Source organism: Diceros bicornis, chromosome 9 (assembly GCF_020826845.1).
Source record: "Diceros bicornis minor isolate mBicDic1 chromosome 9, mDicBic1.mat.cur, whole genome shotgun sequence".
Lineage (NCBI taxonomy): Eukaryota > Metazoa > Chordata > Mammalia > Perissodactyla > Rhinocerotidae > Diceros > Diceros bicornis.
In genome coordinates this window covers 76,783,708-76,809,913 of record NC_080748.1, presented here as the reverse complement: position 1 = coordinate 76,809,913, position 26,206 = coordinate 76,783,708, and the positions used below count along the sequence as shown (strand labels likewise).

The following is a 26,206-nucleotide window of genomic DNA, read 5'->3' as shown; positions in this document are numbered from 1 at the left end:
GTCACCTTAAGACCATGATAGAAAATCAATTAATCATATAAAAACTAATAAGTAAATGTCAGGAATCAAGCATTTACCTTGCATTTTCCTTATGAATTGTACTACTGAATAACCAAATAATACATGAGGGAAAGTACCTTATTGTAGAAATATTCCAGCTAATAAATGAAAAAGAAATGACAATTTTACAACTGAACGAATCGACGATCTAAGCAATGTACATCGATGCTACTGACATCACAAAAAGAGAGACAACCAGACATTGTGTGCCTTCTGATGAAAGACTATGACAACACCTGTGGCCTTGCTAAATGGGATCAAACCTGTGTCTGATGAAACTCTGGATCCAGCTGCCAATTTGCAGGAAATACAGAGGACAGAGGAACGTCGTGAACTACGCTATGAACGTGCACTTAGCAAAATCCAGACTCCTGGGTACAACAGGTCAGATGGTCCAGATTCCTCAACTGTAAGGAGGAAAGGGGAACCTGTAGATTAAAACACTTAAAAGACATTGCCAAAAACTCAGCTAGATCCATCCATTGCCGTGTCCATCAGCTCCGAATTATTCAATCATGAATAACTCAACAAATTGATTTGAACTTCCCAGCTCTTGAATTCCATGTTAAAGTGCACAATTCTAGAAATATCTTTTGAATTAAAATTGAAGACAAAAAAAATCATCTCTGTATTGTTTGAACATTTAAATTTAATTTATTTGCTTTTGATTATTAATTCAGTCAAAGAATGGTTATCTTGTGGAGTTGAATACATTAGGTTTAAAAACAAAATATAACCACCAAAAAAAAAGAAGCCTTTTCAACTCATCTTTTATTTTTTTCGATGCAAACTCTATGTAAATGTCACCCATACCCTTCTTTTTAAGTCCTACATCTCTGATATGTTTATATACAAGATTAACAATTACTGGCACGTTTCATAGCTGTAATTTAGAATTTCAGATTTAAAGTTATTTTTCATGAAATAGGTCTCTGTATTCCTTAAGTGTTTTGATCGTTTCAGATGACTGTCAGTATCTTTCGGAGCCAGAAGAGGGCACTGCCGAGCAGTGTAGCTCTGAGTTACTTAGAGAATGTCCTTTGCTAAAAGAAATGTGCAAAGCTTTACTACAGAAATAAAAACTGATGGGATAACTAGATAATCACTGTAGGCCTTCTTTATTTACTGGGATAAAGAACAGTTAAAATATATGGCTATCTAAATACATATCTAGACTATCAAATGTAGATAGATGGATAGATATAGAGATAGAGATAGCTATAGAGATAGATATCTCTCTTTCTTCTTTCAAGAACATCCCAAAGCTGAAATAAAGTTCTTCTTTTACCGTATTTATTCTTCTACTTCTGCTGTTATTATAAAAATAGTTCTCAAGTACCCCCTTGTACAGATTAATAGTGTATTTTGTTTTAATTAGTTCAAGTTTAGGACAAGGGAGACTTGGTAGCCCTTTAGCAATCATATGCAGTGCAGAAATAATTTTGGGAAGAATATAATAGATATTATCTCCAGTTTCGGCAAAGGTTTTTCCCAACATGAAGAACACTATTTTAAGTGTCAGCTGCTCAATTACAGAGGCAGTAGCTCGGTGACTGAGTTGAGACCGTCATCTTACACTAAGAGAAAGACAGCTAAGATACACCTTTGTCCTTTGAAGATGGAGTAAGAGTTGTGGGGTCCTCAGTCCTCTCCTAAACCTACACTCTTGGGGCCTCTGTAGCCCGGGCCTTTCTCATGACTGCGTGTGTAGTTAGGTATCGAAGAGCAGAAGCGCAACCATCGTGGCGCCTTTCAGCTGAGTCTTCTGTCTCCAAAAGTGACTCGCAACAACATTCCTTAGGAGATATGCTGTTAACTCGGGGAGGTTAAATCAATGCCAAAGTCACCTCTTTAGTGGAGGGGAGAAGATGCAAGAAAGTTTCATGATATATCTTGGTTAACAGCCTTTTTTACGCTACCCTGAAAATATAATTTCAGAAAAACAAAGGACATCCACTCTTGTTTCCCTACCTACAGTTAATTTATTCTCTTAAGAGTTCTAGTCAATAATGAAACCAATCTCAGTTAAGGGAAATTGCAGTGTGTTCAATGATCCTTCCCTTTATTGCTGATCTGCTGTGAATTATGAAAATGACATTGCTGCTTATGCTGTTATCTAGGTTGTCAGTTCTGGCTGAAAAGACCAAGTTGTGACAGCCAGCTCTTCCCCAGCTATGGCAGTATGGACGTACAGGTTGACATCATAGCATTTGATTATAGGTTTGTTTGCAGATTGGAGCTCTGTGACTCCGCTCTTCAGTTACCTAACCCTTGTTTAAAAGAAACTGAGTGGTCTGTTTTTACTGAATACAGAGTTGTTCTGTCTCCTGCTTTTTTTTTCTCCCTCACCTTTGTTTGAAACATGGGAGGCCATATGGTGTTCCTCCACTTGCCTTGCTTAAAAGACGCACCTCGCTCAGCGCTTGTACAGATAGTTGGCACCGAATTTATTTGCCCTGTGCACGCATTTACAGCTTGAGCCCTTCACCCACTGCCTCCTTTGCCTGTAGAAATCTGAACCCTCCTTCAAGGCCCAATACAACTTTCACTTCTTCAATTAAGTCTTTGCTAACAATTTCAGACACACTGTTCTCCTCCACCCAGAGTTCTATGGCCCCTCTCATCTTTTCTGCACATAACGTCTAGCGCTTTACTATCTACTGTATCTGCTTTTTACTGATAATCTCATGTGTCATGGCCTTGCCTTCCTAACTAGGTTTTCAATTCTAGTGAGCAAGAACTCTGATTCTAGTTACCATATATCTCCAGTAGTCACTAGTATCATACTGATGCTCAGAAAATCTAATCTAATCTGTGATCAAAATGTACAGGTCATTATCCAGTTATTATCTGTGGTCTGACTACTGGAGTTACGCCTTCTAGTTCCTAGTTATTAGGAATCTTCCCAGGATGGTGAGCTTCTTTCTCTGCCCTCTTCCTGTCCACTTGGCTCCTTGTACACCTGTCACCAGTCTGACATCTGCAACTATCAAGCAGGACAGAGCTGAGTTTGGGGAGTGTATCTTCTGGTTTGTAGTCAACCTCCAAGATTTTTTTTTCTTATTTCTCTTCCCTGGAGGAATTTCATCATTGCCAACTAGGAAGAAACCTTGGAAGCTCATCTCCTTTGTCTCATGCCTATAGACAAAACAGCTCCTAAACTCATCATTCAGATTGGTATTGGGTCACAGGCCAAGAACTTGAAACAGACGTCATGAGGATTAGAGAACATTTTACTAAACAGTGAGAATAATGAGTCCAATATTTGTTTCAATGTTAAACTCTTTGGAAACTGAAAAGCCTGTTCAGATGTAAGATGACATTATTACTAGTGAGCATAGCCAGTGCATCACCCCCATGGCTGTGACATGTGGCCCCACAAGCTTGTTTGCAGTTCTGCCCACATAAAAGTAAAAATAGAAATAAAAATTAAATGGTAGAATCAATCGTATGATGATGCTTTAGTGAAAAAAATCATGTTTAATGTTTTAATCATGTTATCTATTTAATGTATTTAATTATTTTTCAGTATATTACCCCTTTACATTCCAAAACTAAAGTTATACTCAATTTTACAGCTTCGCAGGTCTGTTTTCAGCATCAGAGCAAGGAACCTTCTGGAAAAGGAGACTGCAGTCACTAAAATCTTAAGGTAACACCGTTAAACACTGATATATATTTAAACAAAGGTGGGACTATATTAAGCAAAACGAGCTGTTTTTTTTTAAATGAACTAATGTTCTATCAATATATACTTCCCTTTAGAAGGTATGTTTGGGTATCTATGTATTTATGAATAATACCAAATACATCATTACTGTCTTCCCTGAAAGAATAATATTTTATTAGCTCAACTGGCCATTTCTTTTCTTTTTATGCATTTAAACATAATTTATAAGTATAAACATTTACAAAAAGGTGAAAATAACTTACTATTGCTCTTCCAAGTTGTATGTCTTTTGTGATATCTAAAGGCTAAATCACAATCGAAAGGAAAAATAGCAAAAGGGTAAGCTTTTTTAAAGTAATTATGATTTATTAATTTATTAAGAATAAATTTATTTAAAATTTATAAGAATCAAAAGCATATCCATTTTAGAATGCTTATGAAAACATATAATTTTAATGCTACTTTCTAAAATCTACCTTGAAATGAAGTATCAGAAAGGAAAATTAAGCTAGCCACTTAAAAGTATTTTATATGACTGTGTTAAAATATAGAGTAACTTGATCAGTATAAAAATTCATAAGTATTTGGATTGTAATTTATTGGTGCATATATTACGTAGATGTATGCAAATGACACAACTCATATTGGGAGCTGGAGGTAAAATGGTTGACAAGGTGAACGGACAAATTCTTACTAGGAAGACTTCTCTAAACTTATAAGTAGAAGGAGTTAGGTTCTCTTCTACCCTACCTTCATTACTAAGAATAGTCAATAAAGCATTTTCGCCAGAATGTGTATACTATAACTTGGATAACTGCAATGAGGAAATAAGGCTAATATGTATGATTTGAGAAACTATTTTGACTTTATAACACTACCTGAAATTTGTGTGCCTAAACAATCCTAACTGATCAAGAGAGTATTCTGTGTACAGTCACACGATGCTTAATAACAGGGATATATTCTGAGACATGCGTCGTTAGGTGATTTTTTCATTGTGCAAACATCACAGAGTGCACTTACACAAACCTAGATAGTACTTGCAGCCTACTAGTATGTACTATAGCCTACTACACACCTAGGCTCTATGGTACTAATCTTATGGGACCACCATCATATATGCGGTCCATCATGGACCAAAACATTGTTATGCAGCACATGACTGTATTACTCTTTTTATGGGCTCATGATTCATGCATAGAGTTGAGTATGTGTTGGAGTAGGTTTTATGAGATGAGAATAAATATTTCTAGAGCTTGTATATTATCACCATGGAATATGATGAAATGAACCTAAAAGGTCTCATTGAAACAGTAAAAGAAAAGCCTCTAAACAAATTTCTAACAACCTGTATCCCAGCCTTGGTTTGCTTCCAACTGGCTCATTCTTGACATTACCACCAGATAATGCCATGAGGCCAGCCTTGAACACTACGTGGTACTTCAGGGCCTTTACTCAAGCTGTAACTATACTGGACAGGTTCCTGGCAGAGTAAATCCCTAGGGTGACCTCACACTCAGGTGTCTTGAAAACTCTCCCTCCCTCACACAAAACATCATGTGCTGGACCAGCCCTACAGGAGTGCTCATGCGCTCACAGGGAAGAGAATTCTGCCTCAAACCAGAAGTCACCCACAGGGAGATTGTAGTACTCTGGCCTGTATTGAGAATCTACCTGCCAACTTAGGAACCAAAATGACTTCACTCACCTGCCCAGAATAACTACCTTCCAGCTAAGGTGAACATGCCCTAGGGATTCCCAGAGACTTCCAGGGCATCAGCAGATGGGGATGCTTGGAAGGAAGTGATTTCCAGAGCCTCACTTCCCTGTGTACTCTTTCTCAAATTTGATCTTCCACTTTTCCTTTTCCATCACCCTTTCCTTATTCACCTCTCTCCCAGTTTACAAAAGAAAGGTGAAACCTTCTCTCACCCATCTGAAAGAAAGGTGTAACTATGGTGTCTTGATCTGGGATGTAAAATCCTCTGGGCTGTCAAACACAGGGACTATTCTCACATGGCTTTCTCTAAAAGGAGGGTCCCATCGGGCCGTACCTTATTATCCATCCAGGTGACAAATTTTTGGAAAACCTTCTTCCAAGAATTCATCTACCTTAGAGTTAGGCCTTAGAAAAAACATGGATGTCACAAGGGCTTGTGTTAACATGTTATTTGAATTGAGAAATAAATTCAGACTTTTTCTAACAGATTTAGCTGATTGGTTTGGCAGTGAAAACTGACTTCATAGGTGCCCAGTGTCATAAAATTGAATGGATTGGATGGATGAGACTCTCCAATGTTTTCTCAAAGTTATCTAAAGCACATGTATAATAATGCCAGAAATTACATCTTTTACTGCTAATTAACATTGTGAGGGGAAAATTTAGTTGTTGATTTTTAAATGTACAGAAGTGGTTTTAAAAAGGGAAAATTTATGGGATACCTGAGCAAAATTTTTAAGACTATCGGGGAAGAGGGATGCCCTCAGACTTGCCCAATAACTGTGTAGCTTGAGGGACACCCAGAGCCACTGGCATTTTACTGCAGCCTAGCACACTGCAAAATGAGAGGGAGCTCCCTGGGGCTGCTTGAGCTGTTTACCCTGTGAATGTCAGGAAATAAGAGGCCACTATTAGAAAAAAAAATTTTAATTTTTTTTTAAGAATACAAATTTGGTCTTTAGAAAAGTCGTTGACCTTTTTTCTTCTGTTAGAATGTGTTCCTCATTGCTGCTCCACTAGTCTCTGCAAGAATTAGGACAAGTGCAGGAGGTTAAACTGATAGTTTCTTTGGGTGTACTTATCTTTTTTTCACTAGCAATAATAACAGTAGTAATAATAATAATATCATACCTGCATTATGATGTTATCTGTAAGTTAGAAAGTCAAGAATAGATTGGGTCCATGTCTATGGATCCATGGGCATTTTTCTTTGTTCCCAAAGAACAACAATAACAGTTAAGAGGAAAAAAGAAAGAAGAGGAGGAAAGAAAAATTAAAAAGAGAGAAACGGAAAATATTTACAGTCACCTCAGGGTAAATGATTCAAAAAGGCCTACACCAAAGGGGGAAGAAGGAAAAATTTCCGCCAGTCTCTCAGTGTCTTCCTACTCTGTGGGAGCCTCTCTGTCCCTGAGCCCTAACCTTTCTTTCTGTTAATTCAACTGTGCCAGGGTCCCTGGGTAACTTATAAGTGGAAAGACAAATACTGTATGATCTCACTTACATGTGGAATCTAGAAAAAGCAGGACTCAAAGAAACAGAGTAGATTGGGGGTTGCTGGGGGCTGGGAGGTGGGGGAAACGGGGAGATGTTGGCTAAAGGATACACATTTCCAGTTGTAAGATGAAAAAGTTCTGGGGATGTAATGTACAGCATGGTGCTTATAGTTAACAATACCATATTGTATACTTGAGATTTGCTAAGAGAGTAGATCTTGTTTTCTCCACACACTTAAAAAAAAGGTAACTGTGAGGAAATGGATGTGTTAGCTAACTTTATTGTTGTAATCATCTCACAATATATACATATATCAAATCATGTTGTACACCTTGAATTTATGCAATGTTACTTGTCAATTATACCTCAATAAAGCTGGAAAAAAAATGGCCTCTCCTACGACCATTTGCATTTTGAAAGGAGGCTTTGAAGGAAGGACAGGGCTTTAAGACAAGGAGGCCAGATTCAGGATCTTGACAGATGGATCTGCCTTGATACAAAAGAAAAGAAGTCCTGCAGAGGCTTGTTTTAGTGTTCCGTCAGTCTTCATTTTCCTGTTTTTTATTTTCATAGACTTATTGTCTTTAGTTTCATCTGAGAGGTTCCTCCCCAGGGAGGCAGGCAAGAGAAGTCTAGGGAGGCATGGAAAGAAGACCTGAGCTGAATCACTTGGGCAAGTACATCACAGGTGGGCATTTGGCCAGATTTGGGTGCAGATAGAGATAAGTCACATAAACTTTAAATCCAGTGTGATGGAAGAAGAAGATGTTATGAAATGATGACTTAGAATTTTTTAAAATTTACAATTTTTTTTTTTAATTTTGTTTAAAAATTACAAATATTTGGGGGAATAATAGAAAACAAATCCCTGATCTAAGCTATCTAGAGGCCTGGCTCCAGATAGCTTAGATTGGAGGAGGTGATCTTCAGGGTCCCCCCAGGTCTAATGTAGGATACTGGACTTGGTGTTAGAAGACCCAGGCTGGCGTCTGGCTCTGCTCCTCTGTAACCTCAAGAAATTTGCTTATCTGACCCTCAGTTTTCTCATTTGCCGTTGTGGTGTAGACTGCCCAAAAAGGTCATCTGAATAATCTGTTGATCAAACGAAGTGAAATTTAATACTTACTACAGTGAGGGAGACCACCACTTCAGCAATCTTAATAATGTCTCAGAAGGGATCGGTCAGGGCTGGATGTTTATAAGGTTTTGGGTTTGGGTTTAAGTGTTTTTATGGGGGGAGATCTGATTGCGATTGGGCAGAATTCTTGATATAGGAGTTTAGATCATTTCACAATGTATACAAACATCAAATCATTACATTGCACACTTGAAACTAATATAATGTTATATGTCAATTATACCTCAATTTAAAAAAAAAAGAGCTAGGACTCTCCAGGATACACAACAGGTAACAAGTACCTGTTATGGACAGGTAAGCATTACTGTTCTGGGGAGGGCAGCACTGTGGGTGGGGTCAGGAAAGAGGTGACGTACCTGGTGCCTCTCCACTGCCTTCGATGCTCTTTCCACCCACTCTGGCTCCACATTTTAGTGATCAGTTATTCAGATGGAGTTTGCACTTCTGATTTCCACTTTCATTCTTGATTTGGGGTGATTTCTGAGGAAAGGGCAAATAAATGGTGAATTTATGCTGCCATCTTACTCCAGAAATCTATTCTATTTTATGCCTTTTAAATTTTTAACCATATACATGTATTACCTTTAAAAAATAAACACAACTGATTTTTATAAACAGCATTTTTTAACAAAATGTTTAGGATTAGTGAACTTAGCTGGGCAGCGTCTTGGCCCGAGTCTTGATAAGTATCAATTATTTTTAGGTGACTGCTTTGATTAGCTGAATGACGTATTGTCTAGAGAAAGGGCCTGGTCCATAAGTCTGTAGTTCAGATAAATGGATTTTGGAGAAGTTTCTAAAGCTAACAATGAAATTACTTATTGGTTAACGGCCTTAAATTCCTGGACAGAAATTTCCTGAAATGAATAGTGGAGTCATATTGACGGAGAGGCCTTAGTACTCGGTTCTGATAATTAAGCTGTGAGGCTTCCAGTGGCCTCAGTTCTCAGGGGACCCACATTTCCAAATATCCATCTTCCATTTGGAAAGAGGATCCACATTATTCCAGCAAGGAGTTTGCTGCATACCTTACGGTGAACAGGAAATTCAAGCCCACAAAGGAAAAAGTCTTTCAGAGAGAAAGGGCCCTAGAGTTTGAAGTATTTGAATCATTGGTGGAGTCACCAATGATTTCTACACAGAATCATCTTTAATTTGTATTCTTCTACTTGCTATTTTTTAAAATTAATTCGTGCTTTGAGAAATAGAAATGAACTTCTGAATATATTTGGGAAACAAATGAGAAACAAAAGTGGGGCATTTCTACAGACCTTGAGAACGCTCGCGCACGCTTAGACACAGGTGATTCCTTGGCATAAACGGGCAACTGTATTTTTTATTTCAAGACGTATGTAGAGAATATTGTGAGAGAGAGGATGTCCTACCACCTAAATTATAAAATCTGAGGTTGCTATTAAATTCACTGCTGTTTTGACTTTGACTATACCATTCAGCGCCACTAAAGAAAGCCTCCTTCAAAAGGCGGTGACCTTTTCACTACATCAGAGGAAATCAAAACAAATAGCAGTGTGCTTTCAAAGGCATCACTACCTGTACTGAGACTTCTCTAATGCAGAGCCCTGAAGTAGAGCAAAAATGCATTGTCATTCCTGCTGGTTGAATGTATAGAAAAATGTCAAAATAAAATAAACATTTTACCTTATTGTAGAAAGGTCCATCCTTCTGTGGGTTGCCATCAGTACCTCATTAGTTAGGATGGTATCTTTATAACCATTTTGAATGCTCAGAAATGCATTCTGATATTTGGATCTGTGACAAAATTTCCTTTGCCATGTACTTGTATTAATAATTTTTAAAGTCTACAGAATAGTCTTTAGTTGAATGCTACATACTACAAAAAATTAAATATATTTAATGACATATGTAGGGTTAGTTTTTCTCCATCATTTTTAAAGAATCATTTTTATTGACTACAATTATAATTTGTATACTGCTTAAATATAAATTAAATATACATTTATTAAGATACAGTTTTTAAATGACATTAGCTGGATTTTCTTCCTGAAAAAAGTGCCCGTAAGACATTCATTCTTTCTTTCAAGAAATGTTTCTCTAGCATCTTCTATATGCCAGGCATTTTCCTAGAAACTGGACACATAGATTATTCACTCAAGGAGCTCACAATGTTTGCCCTTAGAAAATATTTATGACACTAGTTAGATGTAGGAGCTTTCAATAATATCTCTAGTTTTCTGAACACAAGTATGACAAGAAAATTCATACATAGCGTAGTCACAGTTTTCTTACTGAGTGACTTTAACAATTAAAATCATTTATCTAAAATGTTCCATAAAATAAAGTGAACAACAATCTCAGCATTGTATTTTATACCTTAAATTATATTTCCATTATGCTATGAAAATGCCCTTCTAACATGAAAATAGAGGAGGAGGAAAAGGGAGATGGGAAAAGAACGAATAATTAACATTTATTAAGGTCCATGTATGACGCTAACCCCTATGTATATTGTCTCATTTAATCTGCACAACACACTTACGCAGAAAAAATACTATTATTACCCCCACGTTATAGATGACAAAACTGAATCTTAGGGTAACCAAGATTACATACCATAGAAACGATCTTGGATATCACATTAATCGTCAATATCAACTACAATGTGATTTCCCAAATAGGCAGTGATTTTTATGTGTCCCAACAACTTATGCAACTAATTTCTCCCATTTATTGGAAAGTGACTGTGTACTAAACACTGTGCTGTTTTACATGTTCTCTCTCACTAGATCCTCATAGCAACCCTGCAACATAAGGATTATTAGCTCTGTTTTAGAGATGAAGAAGTGAAGGCTCAGAAGGTTAGGTGACTTGCCTGTGGTCACCAGGTCTAGTGAGTCAGGGAGCCAGGAATCAAACCCTGGTCTGTGTGACTCCAAAATCCACATATTAACTACTACTCTATACTTTCAAATTATAGAGGACTCCCCCGTTCTCATCCCCTGTATTGACAATGCTAAATCCCTTGTTTTTCTTACACTCGTGGCTGCTGCTCAGGGTCTACACACAGCTTACGCGTGATACAAGGTTGCCAGATCAAGGGGGCAGTTAGAGCCCCCACTTTACCTGCCAAGGCATACTACCCTTGCCAAGCAGCGCCCCTGGCGTGGGACTACATCCCTCCAGAGGAAGGGGCGCCTTTTTCCAATTTACGAAAAGGTGCTGTATGGGCTACTGGTATCCTTACTCTTTGGGCAGTTTAAATCTCTAGGCCCATAACTCTCTTCAGTCTCTTCCTTCTCTCTACACACCCTCCTTAAAACTTCCCATGGGACAGGGGAACCAGCCATGAGTTATCTTGGGGTAATAGAAGTGTCTTCATGAAAGATCTTTTGCTGGATGTTAGTTGCAACCTAAACCCCAGACTCTGATGGATAAGTCAACTCAGGCAAGCTCATTTCTGGACTGGAATTGTGTGGCCCTCTTGACACTGACCTATGAAGATGGCATCATTCCTGTCCAGGTTCATTCGGTCATATAGAATGTGCTGTGTCTGTGTAGTAGAAATGGAAAGAGGACAGGCGTTGCAATCAAATCTTCTGAGTAGCAGTGAGTCCTTGGGAAGGCTCAGTTTCTTCATCTGTCAAGAGGAGCTATAAGCAACCTCATAGGAGTAAGTGAGCAATGTGCATCAAATACTCACTGGGTGGCTTAGTAGCCAAACTGGTTTAGAATCCTGGCTCCACCACTTCACAGATGTTTGACTTTGGGCAAGTTACTTAATCTCTCTGCACCTCAGTTTTCTCATCTGTTAAATGCCGCCTGTAAATTAACAGACCCTGCCTTATAGATGAGGGTTAAATGAGTTAGTATCTGTAAAGCGCTCTGTAGGCAATTTCCCATTCTTAGCAGTAAGTCTAGGAGACAACCACAGTTGCCCCCGAGATGCAGGCAATTGACAATCACCTTTCAAAGCAGATCCTCAAGAGCTTGCTTCAGAAGTCTCCACTGTTGCCCAGCAGAGACTAGATCTGAGGGGCATAAAATGCTTTTGATACGTGGGTACACTCTTTTCTAGGTTGATCCCAAATTTCTTGCTGACCCAGCTGGAAACAGCCTATCAGCTGCAGCTTTATACTCAGTCAAGCCTGTACTAGGCTTGCTGACATCTTCAGGGTATCATCAGATTGCTTGTTCAGATCATTTGCTGGATGTTGGTGGATATACTCCCGAACTAATGACATAGATTCATCCATTGAGGTTGGCATCGCCTATAGCTGGCTGGAAGTCCTGGGGATGGAGAACCATGATCTTTGTACTGTCTAAAGTACAGCTGTGACATTCTCCATTCTGCTTGGATGTGCCAGGAAAAAACAGTCCTATCTCAGAAGTAGGAAACTTATGAAATCTTTGGCAGGAGGCCTAGCGTCTTGCAAGAACAACAGGCAAAGGGAGAGGCCAGGGCATGGTCGCAGGTGTTGGTAAAGGTAGGCTTGATTGACTTGGCAGGTGGGAGAGTGATTGTGAGCAAGATTGAAATCAAGATCATTGGATAAGAGGAGCTGGTGATCAGAGCACGAGGAGCAGCTGGGACAGAATCTGTACCTGCCATAGGTAGCACTAGAGAAGAACAGTGCCCACTGTGGCCAAGGCAAGCATGACATTGTCTTCTGCATGGGTTGTAATTGCCTACCTGGAACCTTTGCTTAGAGCTCTGTAACTTCTGGGCGGATGAGGACTTAGTTAGGGGTGGTCCCTCATGGGCTGTAGGCTGAATGAGAAGTATTTCTTTTGGTCTCTGGCTTCTTCAAGGGCCCTGTTCTTCCAGCTCTCTCTCCCCAGGGTCAGGGACAGATGAACTGACGCCTGAGCTCTTCTCTACAACATGAGATCGTAGTCCTCTAGAGGACAAGATAAGCCTGATATTGCAGAGATTGAGATCATGGAATTTTCTAGAGGAAGGAATTCAGATTACATCCCAATGATTCCCTGCAAAGGGCTACCTGTTCCTGTGCACATCATTAGCTGTACGACAAGGGAAATTGGAGGAAAGGAAAAAGAGCCTCTTCTTTCTCTTGTCTAGACCCAGAGCTGCCAGTTCTCTGAAGCTGACCCAATTAAATGGGAAATCTAAGAGAGCTTCGTAATGTAAAGCATTAGCATCTTACCCCATTTGGCTAGTTCTCCTTTTCGAATTATAGTTTCATCAGTTAACACAGCAATTCAGCAACTTTGGATAAGGTCATGTTACTTCTCTGCAGCTCCACATTCTGGCATGACTAGCGAGACATACTCACACCAGAGTGGGCCAGAGTACCTTGTGGCATCCCACAGACCTTTGGGCAGACTTGCCAACTGCTGCGCAGAATGTGCTCCAGCTGTGGGAGCGGAGGGCGCTGGGATGACCCTGCGGATGAGAGGAAGGAGGACAGAGACCCCTATGGCTGAGTTTGAGTGAACCTTCTGATGCAGCAGCAATTTTTTATGACCAACATTTGGCAAGAATAACCAGAAATTTTAAGAAAACAGTGTTGGGCATTAATATGCCCATTATTAATTAAATATTAAATTATTAACATCTGACTTATTAAATATATTTATTAATATATTTAATGTAAGTATTAATATACTAAATACTAATTATTAATATTGTATATATTAATGTTAAAATGTTATATAATCAAATATTTAAATTTAATATTAAATATTATCATAAATATTTATCTGTAATTCTTTTAAAGCTGCCTAGTTGTTGGTTTTCCTTATTAAGATTTTCATACTTAAAAACTCTTGTAGATTAGTTGAAAGACCATTTGGAGATACAGAGCCTAAGTACATGGAAATTAAGTGTATTCAGAGAACAGTAAACTAAAGAAACAAGCTCTGTGGGTATATGCATTTGTATATAACATAAAATAGAGAAAATTTCAAAGTGGCAAAGTATAATTTAATTGAAGCAATATAACATACATATTCTTTTTTTGTTATTGCTTTTTAACAACCAAACTTCCTTTCCTTGAACTTTTTAAAAATATTTTTATTGAGATATAATTGACATATTATATTAGTTTCAGGTTTACAACATAATGATTCAAGGGGATTTGTATATATCGCAAAATGATCACCACAGTAAGTCTAGTTAACATCCGTCACCATACATAGTAAATTAATATAAGATGTTTTCCTAGGTGGTACCTGATTTGTGGTAATCAAAATATGTTATATTTCATTGAGATAGTATATGATCTGTAGATTAGTTTTAAATAAGCCCCAAGGTGATTGTAATACTGCTATGGATTAGGAGAGCTACTATTAAATTTTTCTCAGCAGATGTGGGAAGATATTTTAACAAGGTTTTCCTTTTACTGTTTTATCACTGGAGGGTAAAGTAATAAGTAATATCAGGAAAATACATAATTTGTAGAAAATCGGTTGATACAGTTTATGCAACATTCGGAAATTTTCACTTTTATTATAGTAAAAACTTCAGTCTTTGCATTGTAGTTTAAATTTTTCTGAGTCAGTAGTTGGGTAACTAAATTTGAACCCCAGTGAATGGTATGGGGTTTCAGACATTTTATTTGCTGAATTTTAACAGATGCACTAAAGGCGTGGATTTCCCATGAGTTAATTTTCTTTTTTATGTATAGTACCTACATATGATAAGACATTAAGGCTTCTTTTATTTTCAATCTACAATGAGGTTGTGGTTGCCCACATATTTACAAGTCTACATATGAAAAACATTTTTATGAATAATGCAAGATGGAAAGAACTGATCTGCTGTTGCTATTAAAGAGTCGTATCCATTGACTCAGGACTGGGCTGATTCACAAAGGAGTAGGGTTTTCACTATGATAAAAATGCAGCTTTTGGGCTGGCCCCGTGGCTTAGTGGTTAAATGCGCGCGCTTCGCTACCGGCCGCCCGGGTTCAGATCCCAGGCACGCACCGACGCACCGCTTCTCCGGCCATGCTGAGGCTGCGTCCCACATACAGCAACTAGAAGGATGTGCAACTATGACATACAACTATCTACTGGGACTTTGGGGGGAAAAAATAAATAAATAAAACTTTTTAAAAAATGCAGCTTTTTCCTCATCTCAGCAAGAGCCCATTACAGAGGAGCTCACCCATCAGCATCCGCTGTTGTCTCTGCTTTGGATGATCACATTGTCACTCTCGTGGAATCAGGTAAGAGCCTTTTCTAGGAAATTCTCATTATCTATTCTCTTACACAGTTCTACAGCCACAGTTTTACATAATTACCACTGAAGGACTATGTTCCTGTTGTCTGTTGATGTGATTACGTCATATTAACCAACATCTGATAATACTTTACAATGTGTTATCTTGTGGAGCTCAAGATTTGAGTAAAATCCCTCAAATTTAATGCTCTGCGAAGTTACATTGCAGTTCCTTTAGATGGTAATTACATTTAATACCAGATTGTGTCATGTAATCTAACTTTTCTATAATGAATGAAAATAATTTGAAGACTCATATGCCTCTTTCTTTCATTACAGAATGTACAGGTTTTTTCCACACCCTTGTTCTGCAACATTAAGAAAGAAGACATGGAGACAGAGAAGAAAGAAACTGAGGACCCCCTGCTACTATTTCTATAAACAAGTGGTGGTGTTTAAAGGCTAATAAAGCTCCAAAGATCTCTCTTATAACCATAATCTTTGGGCCAATTTAAAAATATTTTAGATGGAGAAATGTCAAGAAAAATAGAGACAATTTCTTGAGACATGATTCTCTTCCCTCAACCTCCATAAAAGATTATATAGATATACGTGGCTGTCATATAAGGGGCAATTGAAATTCCACAGCACAAAGGCGAGGCAGAGGGGGAAAAAAAAAAAAGAATCAATCTTTCACATGTTTTTTTCAAAGGCTTGGCAAGAAACCAGGGGTAATATTTTCTCAACTGGGAATGTGTGTTTGCTGAAGAATATTCCCACATTTGAATCATCATCAGGGGTCCTAGTCTTGTTTTACTTTCAAAGGTAGAGAGGGCATAACATTAACCCCAACTGGGAAAAGGAAAATGCCTCACTGTAATTCTCCTCCAGGGAGCAGGAATAAAGAGCTTACATATGCCTGCATAATGGAGAATTTCCTCACTCAGACAAGACAAAAGACTTCATTATTTTTCACCAGACACTTGAAGCCTTGTGCCTTGCAGTTCCAGAAGCCAATCAGGCAGACCAATTTTTTCATAATAAGCCACTAGGTGGAGTTTCTAAGAAACTGGCCTTCTAGTATTTGCCGTTATGAAGAGATACAGAGAAGATGTTGAAGACCATAATACCACTACTCTACTAGTCTTTCCTCTAAGAAAAGCAAGACCTACCCTAAAGATCACAGCGTGTTTTCAACACCATTAGCTTTGCTTTTTCTCTAAGCAGCAAGTAAATGAACATTTTCTTCCTGAAAACATATTTCTTTTATTCTCATGTGAGACCAAAAGGCATGTGTATTCTAATGAAAAATTGAAAGTGGCAAAATATAACTTAATTGAACATTTAAGTACTTCTCCTTTTGAGTAGGTCTGTTACTAAAGGCATAACTATAATGATGTGTGCGTCTCATTTCTTATTGGTAAAATATTAAAAGTCTGAGATTGCTTGGTTATTTATTTCAGCTTGGCAGTAGATTCCTGTAAGACAAGATGTCTGGAGACCATGTTCCCAGTGACAGATCAGATCTCCCGTTTAAGAAATTAAAATGAGTTCAGCTCAGCTTCACGTTGGCTTACCAGTTTCCCTTAATAGCTTTCACATAGAATATAGATAAAGATTTATAGATTTTCTACTTGCGAGGAGCAATGTCTGATTTTTTTTATTACTGTCTCAGGATCTCATCTATTATAGGTGTGCAGCCCATTTCTTGAATGGTATAGTATTCTAACTTGAGATAAAATTAAGATTATTTAACTTCCCCCTTTAAAACGTGTATTTCACACACATGCTGTTTTGTTTGTGATTATTTCCATGCTTCATAAGCATGAAGTGATCAAAAAAGAAATTAAAATATTTGATCTTTGCAGAATTTCAAATATCGTTCCTTTAACAAATATTTATTGAGCACCTACTGTGTACAAGGTGAAGTAGTAAGTGAGCAATAACAAAGTCAACCCTTGCTCTCTTGGAGCCCTTTGGAGCGTGGCGTACGTGAGGAACTGAAAGACCAAAGAGGGTGGCATGGAGAGAGTGAGATCCCTAAAGGTAAAAATGAGACTAGGAAGGGAGGTCGGAGCGAGACCCTACAGGACTTTGCACGCCATGCTGAGCTTCAGTCTTAGTCTTTCTCTGAAGAGCAGTAGGATGTTGAAGGTTTTAAGATGTGATGATAACTGTATTAGCTATCTATTGCTGTGTAACAAGTTACTCCAAAACTTGGTGATTTAAACAACACATGGATTATCTCACAGTTTCAGTCAGGAATCTGAGCATAGCTTACCTGGGTCCCTGGCTCTGGGTGTCTCACAAAGCTACAGGCATTTTGACTTGAATGGGAAGAATCTCTTTCCTAGCTCATTCTCATGGTTAGTAATAGGATTTAGTTCCTCAGGGGCTGTTAGAGTAATGCTTCAGTTCCTCAAGAGCTCTTGAGTGGAGGCCACCTTCATTCCTTAAGAAGTAGATCTCTCCATAGAACATTTCACAACATGGCAGTTTGCTTCATCAGAACGAGCAAGCAAGAGAGCAAGGGAGAGGGAGAGAGTGAGGAAGACAATAGGCACAGTCTTTTGTAACCGATCCCATCCCTTTTGCCTTCTGTTCATTAGAAGCAAGTCACTACGTCCTGCCCACACTCAAGGAATTACACAATGGTGTGAAAGAGGCGAGATCACTGGTGGCAGTCTGAGAAATGCCTACCATGGTAACATTACGAATGTTCATTTCAGAAAACTCTTTCTTGGGATGATAATACATTTATTGAGAGTAGATGCATGGAGACCAGCTAAGAGGCTACAGCTCTGGACCATAGTAAACATTACCTTCCAATATGACTGTCCATCAAACCTGCTGTTCTGTCCTCAGCCCTCTGTAAAATGTTTTAACATCAAGCATGACATGAGACAAGATGGAAAAGTGAATACTAGCAACTAAAATTTAAATAATAAAGTGTCAGTTTCCAAAGCACGTTCACATTCGTAATCGTGTTTGATCCTTCCAACTCCCTATGAAGTTAGCAGAAGAGTTATTATTCTTTCCCACGTTTTACATAGGAGACGTGGAGGCTCGGAGGATGCATGTCACTTGCCTAAGGTCCCACAACTAGTAGAAGCTGAGATTGGAAATGCATGGTTCTAAACCTTGTGTTTTCTCAAATCATCTTCTCCATTAGGCTCCAAAGGCAGATCTTTCTATCCACAGCTGTGCTGCTAAGGGTGAAACTGCAAACCTAATGTGCTACTTTGACACTCAAGACTAGCAAATTGTAGATCCAGCCCTCACCCTTCCCTCACCTTCCTCTACTCTCCTTACACACCCCCACCTCCACCTTTTGCTCATTCATTCTGTCCATCGGTCAGCCCATTGGAGTGCCAGGGACTGCACTTCAGGAATATGAGCATGAGTGATAAAACGATCCGTAAAGAACTCACTCTAATAAGGGAGGTAACTACTAATGATGACAAAATGCCATAAGCATTAAACAAGCTTGATTAATAACATGCTACAGGAAAATGGAACATAAAACATAAGTTTTCTGTGCTTTCACATGGGGGAAATATTCGCTTCTCGCTTTATATTACTTATCAGAACCCATTTATATCCAAGTTTGTAATTATATTGAGCATGTTAAAACACTCTTCAGTAGTCACAGTTTGGGTTACTATATATGTTTGTATATAATAAGATTGTATTTCCTTTTAAAAATAATAAAGCAAACTTTTACCATACTTTGCTGTGAACCCTGGCACATTGTATTAGAGAATATGAAACCACTTAGTGGAATCTGATGGTGCCAGATTAAAGTAAATGATTTTCTACCAAGCCTATTATTTCTCAAAATAGCAAAATATTTTACATGACAAAAGAATGTGACAATGGCTTATGTATGAGGCTGTTTCATTTATGCGGAATCATCCTAATGTGGCACTCTTTTTATACTTGTTTCAAGGTCCAGGTGTGCTCAGAGTGAGAGTGTTATGCAGCTTCGTTCCCCTATCCTTGCTCCCTACCTCGCTCTCCTACCCCAGATTTATATCCTTCCATCTGAGTTCCTTCCTTCATCCGTAGGGAATTCATTTTTGGCAACTGTTCTCCTTGTATAATGTAATTAGATTTTTCCCATATGTTTTCTTTTAGATGGATTTATGGATCTGTAGAAAAGTTGTTTTTTCTGTATCATCACCTGGTGTTTTCATGGGAAAATTATTATAGATAAAGAGGCTAGTTATTAACTATAATGGATACAGTGCCTAGAGGAGACTTTTGCTTTTTTTTTTTTTTTAAGTATAATTTCCACTTTATTTGTTTCCAGAGGACAGTTTTTCTTCAGTCCTTAAGGACTTAGCTCATTACATGGGCTTTGGCAGAGATCGTGGGGCAGCCCTGCAGGTCTGAATCGGGTGGGGGTGTTGGGTCCTTCCAGGCTTCACGAGAATGATTCCTGGCTACCTCGCTATGAACGGCACACCTCGTGCAGTAATGTGGTTTCACAGCCAGCTTGGGAAGCACAAGGGCGTTGAAGACACTCACTTCGGAAACGTCCCAGATGGCTGTGGCCTCCACTGTGTTTCAAATGACGAACTTCTTAAAGGTCTTCTCCTTGGGCACGCATCGGGCACAGTTGGTGCAGTGAATAGGCTGCACATGGCCGCGGCCCTTTTTGGCATCACCATTGTTCCTTCTTTTCTTGGTCATCTTGAGAATGCAGACCTGAGAGAGAGACTTTTGCTTTCTAATGTGAGTAAGATCCCACCACTGTACTCAGAAGGGGGGAAATGCCTTCAGGAGCCTTCAAATGAACTGCCTTTCACGTGCCCCCACCCCCCCAGTTGCCTTCACCCAAATGTTTATTTAGCAGTTTGCTAGACAAATATGGCCCTTAGTTTTCAGCTAAGAAACCCTGGCATTTACCTATAGAGTTTCCTGGTTTAAAAGCCATTTGGCATACTCAAAGGAAGAATGAGATACTGAAGCATTTAGTCCAAGAAGAGACTCAACAAGAGCACAGCTAAATGAAGATGGAGACTGTTTACCCTTGTTTTGGCACCAGACGTGTGGGTGGAGTGCTGGGGTGGGGGGGCTGGCACAGGGACTAGAAAGAGTTGCACTGAGCCTGAGACACCAAAGGTGACTTCTTAACATCAAGGCAAGATGGCCCCCCGCCTGATTTCACTTTGCTCAGATTACTTGCGTATCTTTGGAGCCCCAGGAAATGAGAAGATGGGTGAGCAGCCTCTGCTCAGAGAACAGGAAGACTCTGGCAGGGTCGTCTCCTCTCAGTGGGGAAGTGGAAACCACTGAGGGTAATGCTGGGCTCAAGTAGAACTCTGAAGTTACTTGTTACACGTTTTAACCGGCCCAGAACTACTGAGAGTTTTATTCTTTTTTCCATCATTATCTAGTTTGAAATCATTCCAGCAAATAGTGTTATAAACATAGAAGAAAGTGGTAGGAAAAGAAAATTAAAGCAAATAGTTTTACATACTATACACATTAAAGTGGCTAAGTCTGATTAAACACAGGTTTTCTGATTGCAGGGTAGAGCTAAAAACCAGCCGCCCATCATCCCCACCCCAAGTGAGTGAATCATTCAGAGAACAGAGATTCACTTGTATGGCCGAAACTCTAGCCCATTTTAGTACTATTTTCTGAATTCTCTAGACCCAGTGGGAAACAGAGGAGTGATCTGGCACCGTAGGGGAAAGGGGGTTGCTTTCTCTCCACTACTTCAGCCCTGTTGTTGGTGGAGATGGAAGAGGAGATGTCACAGGGTGGGGGGAGTCTTTCCAGTAGCCAGTGGTCTCCGTGGAGACCTGCCTGTCTTGTGGTCAGAGAAAGAGGGTCTCAGCAGGATCCAAAAAGCCACCCGGATGGGCATGGGTGTGTTATGTTGACTTGTGTGCTGGGAGATCCATTAGGTCCTGGAGTCAGTAGATAAGGTCCTAACTCTTCTCCAACAAGAATACCCAGGAATTCTCAGACTGGGTTGTCGGGCAAGTACTACAGTCCTTTATCACAGGCAGCTTAAAGCCAGTTACTCTTCCATTGCAAAGTTAGCAGGGACACCCAACTCGAACACGTGTATGATAGTCCAGTTGTATGTGTTTTGTGTTTAAGGCCTATAGGTCTCAGCTACTTTGGGGGAGAATCTTGTGACAAAAGAGTAAAAGTCACTAAGATGGTGGCTGAAGGTTAAGTCCTGACAATTTGTGTGAACAAATGGCAGAGGATCTATATATCTATGCCAGAATAATACTGTTCTTCAAATAGATTTTCTCAGGATGCCTTCATAATTTTCAGTCCTTTGTCCAAAGAGCAATTCTTAATACACCTGATATGAGATCATGCTATACCTTTATCAACGCGTCCTAAGTTACAAATGCATCTTCCTCTGCGACATCATTCCAGTCCTGGAAATAGGCACAATCTCTGTATATCATTGTTATAAATCTTTGCTGGTCAATAAAATTTTGACTTGGATTTTATCTCAAAATGGTTCTTGCTGCTTATTAAACTAAAAATAGTGACTGTTTGGGCTTTATTTCCTGTAATGCATTTACATTAACTGAATTCGTCTGATTTTTCATAGATATTCACCATAATTATCAGCAGCAGCATCAAAAGCATTTTTAAGTATTTAAATATACACATGATATCATAAGAGCTTCTGTTTTAAGTATCCTAAACAGACTAGATCTTTTCTCGAAGATCTTAACTCTGAGAAAGACAATAATAATATAATTCAAAGCCAATCTAGAAATGCATTTTAGGAAACATGAAAGTGTTATGTAAAGCAGTGAAGTGTAAAGAAGTACGTGTGTTCACGTGTTGCACAAATACAGCATCATAAGATTTCATATCATAAGCTCATTGCATTTTAAGTCTATACGAGTTATCTTCGAGATCAAAGCCTTCTCATTTTATCTATAAGGAAACTGATTTGCCCAAAGGTCACTCAACTTGTTCATGACAGTGTCACCTTTGGAACACAGGTCTCTTAACCCCTGTATTATTTTCTTTTCACTTGACCACTACATCAAGGGAATTCCTGTCGTTTCCAGTTGGAAAGAGCTTTCTGGAAAAGAAATTTTGCTTTCCCTCCAATCATTCACACCACAGCTGTTGACTCACTCAATTTTCTTCACTTATTAGCAAATCTGAAATTAACACAAGCCCAGTTATGGTCTAAAAAGAACATGTTTTAAAAAGTCTTCCTAGTTTTCTGACTGCAAAGAAAGTGGTAACTGGTGACCTGTAAGCCACAGGCTTTAGACTGAGGTTCCTCTAGGTATTCATTCCTGCCTTGGTTACTTTTCTTTACCACTGATTTTTGCTTCTGATTTTATGCTTTCCTATTTTCCTAGAGTTCTGCAAAATCTTCTTGGAACATATATTCCATCATCCCAGGGGCCTGGGTGGGCAAATCCTTCCTTAAGTGCTGTTATTAGAAAGCTCCCTGTCTACGTTCATAATCAGCATAATGATTACCTGTGATTAGGCTAACCCTGCCGCTTAGAGAATCCTGAGAGAGGCTCTGCTATTGGGGGTGAGGGGACTTAAGGGGCCGGAGCTTTCTATTTATTTTCCAGCACCTCTTCATAGCTATGACAGTTCTGCTTTGTAAGTGTTCTTGACACAGAGCCTAAAACTCATTTACCTTTACGGTTATGTGTCATTTGCTGTATTTTGCCTTATCATTGCCTCATATTATATTAAAAATAATAAGAGTAATGAGCAGTTATGTATTATTCATCCCAAGTGTACAGATCACGCATTTATCTCGGGCTCCTTTTTTTTTCCCCTAGAGCTTGCACTCGACAGCGCATGCTGAGCGGATCATTTGAGGGGCAGCCGGCAAAGGAAAGGTCAATTCTCAGTGTGCAGCATCATATCCGCCAGGAGCGCAGGTACATACGCCAGGCAATGAGGCTGCAGGGAAACGAAGGAAGGGAGTTTTACAGGAAGTGTTCACTGAGCGCAGCTCTGGTTAGCAGACAGGCACAGGGGAGAAACTGCGTTCTATTTGCTGAGTGTAACAGTAATGAAACTCACAATCGGATTCAAAGATTCAAAGCATCTTTTCCTTGGTGATGGCCAAATTCTCAGTTTTAAGATTAGATGGAAAAATTCTGAATTTTGTTAGATGGAATCAAAGGCATTTGGATAGACTATAAGCTTTTGCTATAAAAAGAAATAATAAGCATTTGTGATGGTGTAGAAAAGTGGTTTTGTTTTTTATAACGATCATTGCTTAAAAGTCAAAATTTGGTCTTGAGATGTGTTGACCAATTGGTTGTGGTTTTTTAGATCATTAAGACACGGATCAAACAGCCAACGGATCAGCAGGGGGAAATCTCTTGAAACTCTGACTCAAGATGTAAGTTCTAAGCAATGCTTTGGGCTTTGGAAACATTGTTATGAAAATGTATTTAAATGACTGCTCAGACAGTTCCAGCACCTGGGTCTTTCTGTCACTTTGTCACATCTCCTTAGGACTTCAGACCCAAAGCAATCAGGAAATTCAGGAAGCAAATTAAATGGCCGGGTACAGAAAAGTGACCAGTAACTGTAGAAAAATCCAGCTATCCCACAAAGCACATATCTTCATTAAGATAGTAACACAAAAGCGACATATCAGTTGCATTTGACTGAAATTAAAGACACTTAAAACATTTTATAGGAATGATTCACATTATTAATTTTGAATATTTACTAAGTTCCAAGTATTCTAGAATCTGGATCCAGTGTCTATAATTTCAAGGCTTTACATAGTAGGAAATAAAATTTTATTTCTAGAAGAATTTTTCTGTCAAAGACTGTGTAAGATTTCCCAAGAATTTCTTTGCTTTTAGACTCTAGATCATTCAATTATTTATTTACTGACTCAGTGAATATTTATCAAGGCAAGTGAACAAATACATGATCATTTCTGGGAGTGATTTTTATTTGTTTTGCATCATCTCTTCATTGCTATCACAGGTTTCCTCTGTACTATAAAGAAAAATAAAATAGAGTGAAGAAATCAAAGATGGAGATTTGGGGTCAGGGAATGTTAGAGAGGATGGTCAGTGTTCACATTCTTCATTAGCCCAGAGACCCAAATTAAGTGAAGGGAACAAACCACATGAAAACCCATGAAAACCCAAGGAGGCAGCAGTCTAACTTATGGGTTGGACTCACCAGCAGCTATACTACACCGAGATAACCACGAGAGAGTTGGAAAATACATGTTAAATAATTATTATTTAAATATAACTAAAATAAAATATGATTAAAGCATAGGTCTTAAGTTGAGTCTGGATAACTTGGCTAAGAAAGCGCAGTCTCAAATGTTCAGAGCCGAGGATGGCATTTGAGAAAGGAGATCTAGCAAGATAAAGTTAGCAAGCCTTAGAGGGTTTTGTGCTTTTTTTTTTTTTTTTTCCTTTTTCACCACTTTATCTCTTATTTCTCAAGAGTTTCTAGAGCTTTCGGCATAGCCCATCTTCTTTCAATCTGTAGAAACTGCTATCTTAGGGTAAATTCTCCTAAGTGTTCCAGGCAAAATTGAGAATTTAAGTTGGTGATGAGAATACCTGATGCCACCATTACCCAATTTACATGGTTCTTTGGCACAAACATCTGTTATCACCATGATTTTTAAGCCAGAGCCCTGTCTGATATGATCTACCATATTGTCAACATGGAATTGTGATTGGATCCAACATGTGGCCTGTGTACTTATAATTTGGAGGTCAGGCATATTGCATGAAGAAGATTTCTCGGTGAAAATTGAGAGAGGCAATACTAGTTCACTTTCCTTCAATGTGATTCAGTAGAAATGTGCCACCTACTTAAGAATCACATTAGAACACGGCATTGAAAATATGTGTTTAAATGTACACAACAAAAGGCCCTATTTGAATAGTCTCAATTCCAGAGGCTTACTTCTTCTTCAAAGACTTGATTATATTTTCTACGTAGACATATAGCAAAAATCCACCTCCCATCTTCTCCATAGCAAAAGGTCAGGGGTTCTGCCAATTTCTTAAGAAATCTCTCCGAATGTCTTTTCATCCATAACAGAAGCAATTTAAAATAGATTTTCATCTTTTTCACTTATTCCAAATGATAGAAGATACAGATAATTAAATCTAAGGAATACTTTCTATAAAATCTATCATGTTATTTGAACAATGGCTCTCCATCTGTCACGGAGAGAAAATCAGAGTCAAGGTCCTACATGATCTGCCTGCCCCCACCCTTCTGGCCTCATCTTCTCCTTCTCTGTTCCTTGCTCCCTTGCCTCCACGTGCACCGGCATCCTGGCTCTTCCGAGTGCATACACACAGGCCCACCCCTCCTCTGGAAGAGCACATTTCTGCAGAGATCCAGTGGCTGCGTCCTTCTAGTCTTTTCTCAGATAACAGCTTCTTACTGAGGCCTGCTCTGACCTGTCTGTTTAAACTTGGAGCCTTCTAGCACTCTCTATCCCCTTTGTTTTTTCCAGAACACTAAACATCTTCTAACATTCTTTCTTATTTTGTGTTAATTTTTATCTGTCTCCCCTTACTAGAACTTAGCCCCACAAGAGCAGGGATTTTGTCATTTTTTTCCCTTTTGCTGTGTGCTCAGTGCTGGAACAGTGCCTGGCACATAATAGAGTCTCAATAAATATTTTTATTGAAAAAAATACCCTTTAGAGGAAAAAGATACCCTTGCTAAGATGACTCTGTTGAAATAGATATATAATAAAGACATTTATTTTAATTTTTAAAAAATGATCATCTTTTTTGAGCTTTAAAAAAATCTTCCATTTTGATATGCCCCTTTTCCTTTTATTTCTAGCATTCCAATACAGTGAGGTATAGAAATGCACAAAGAGAAGACAGTGAAATAAAGATGATCCAGGAAAAAAAGGAACAAGCAGAAATGAAGAGGTACAGGGTGCCCTTGTGTTTGCTGGCTCTCGTTTTGGAA

The 26,206-nt window shown here is 38.8% G+C and overlaps 1 protein-coding gene and 1 pseudogene across 1 annotated transcript in view; one reads left to right on the top strand and one right to left on the bottom strand.

Moving 5' to 3' along the window:
- Positions 1 to 26,206, top strand: part of NALCN (sodium leak channel, non-selective) — a 289,313-nt gene that overhangs the window by 218,497 nt on the left and 44,610 nt on the right. Inside the window, exons 17-20 of the mRNA XM_058548440.1 lie at positions 3,639 to 3,712; positions 23,053 to 23,154; positions 23,555 to 23,624; positions 26,075 to 26,166. Coding sequence (XP_058404423.1) covers positions 3,639 to 3,712; positions 23,053 to 23,154; positions 23,555 to 23,624; positions 26,075 to 26,166 — 338 coding nt within the window. The remainder of the gene's footprint in view (positions 1 to 3,638; positions 3,713 to 23,052; positions 23,155 to 23,554; positions 23,625 to 26,074; positions 26,167 to 26,206) is intronic.
- On the bottom strand, positions 19,597 to 19,947 carry LOC131410325 (small ribosomal subunit protein eS26-like; annotated as a pseudogene).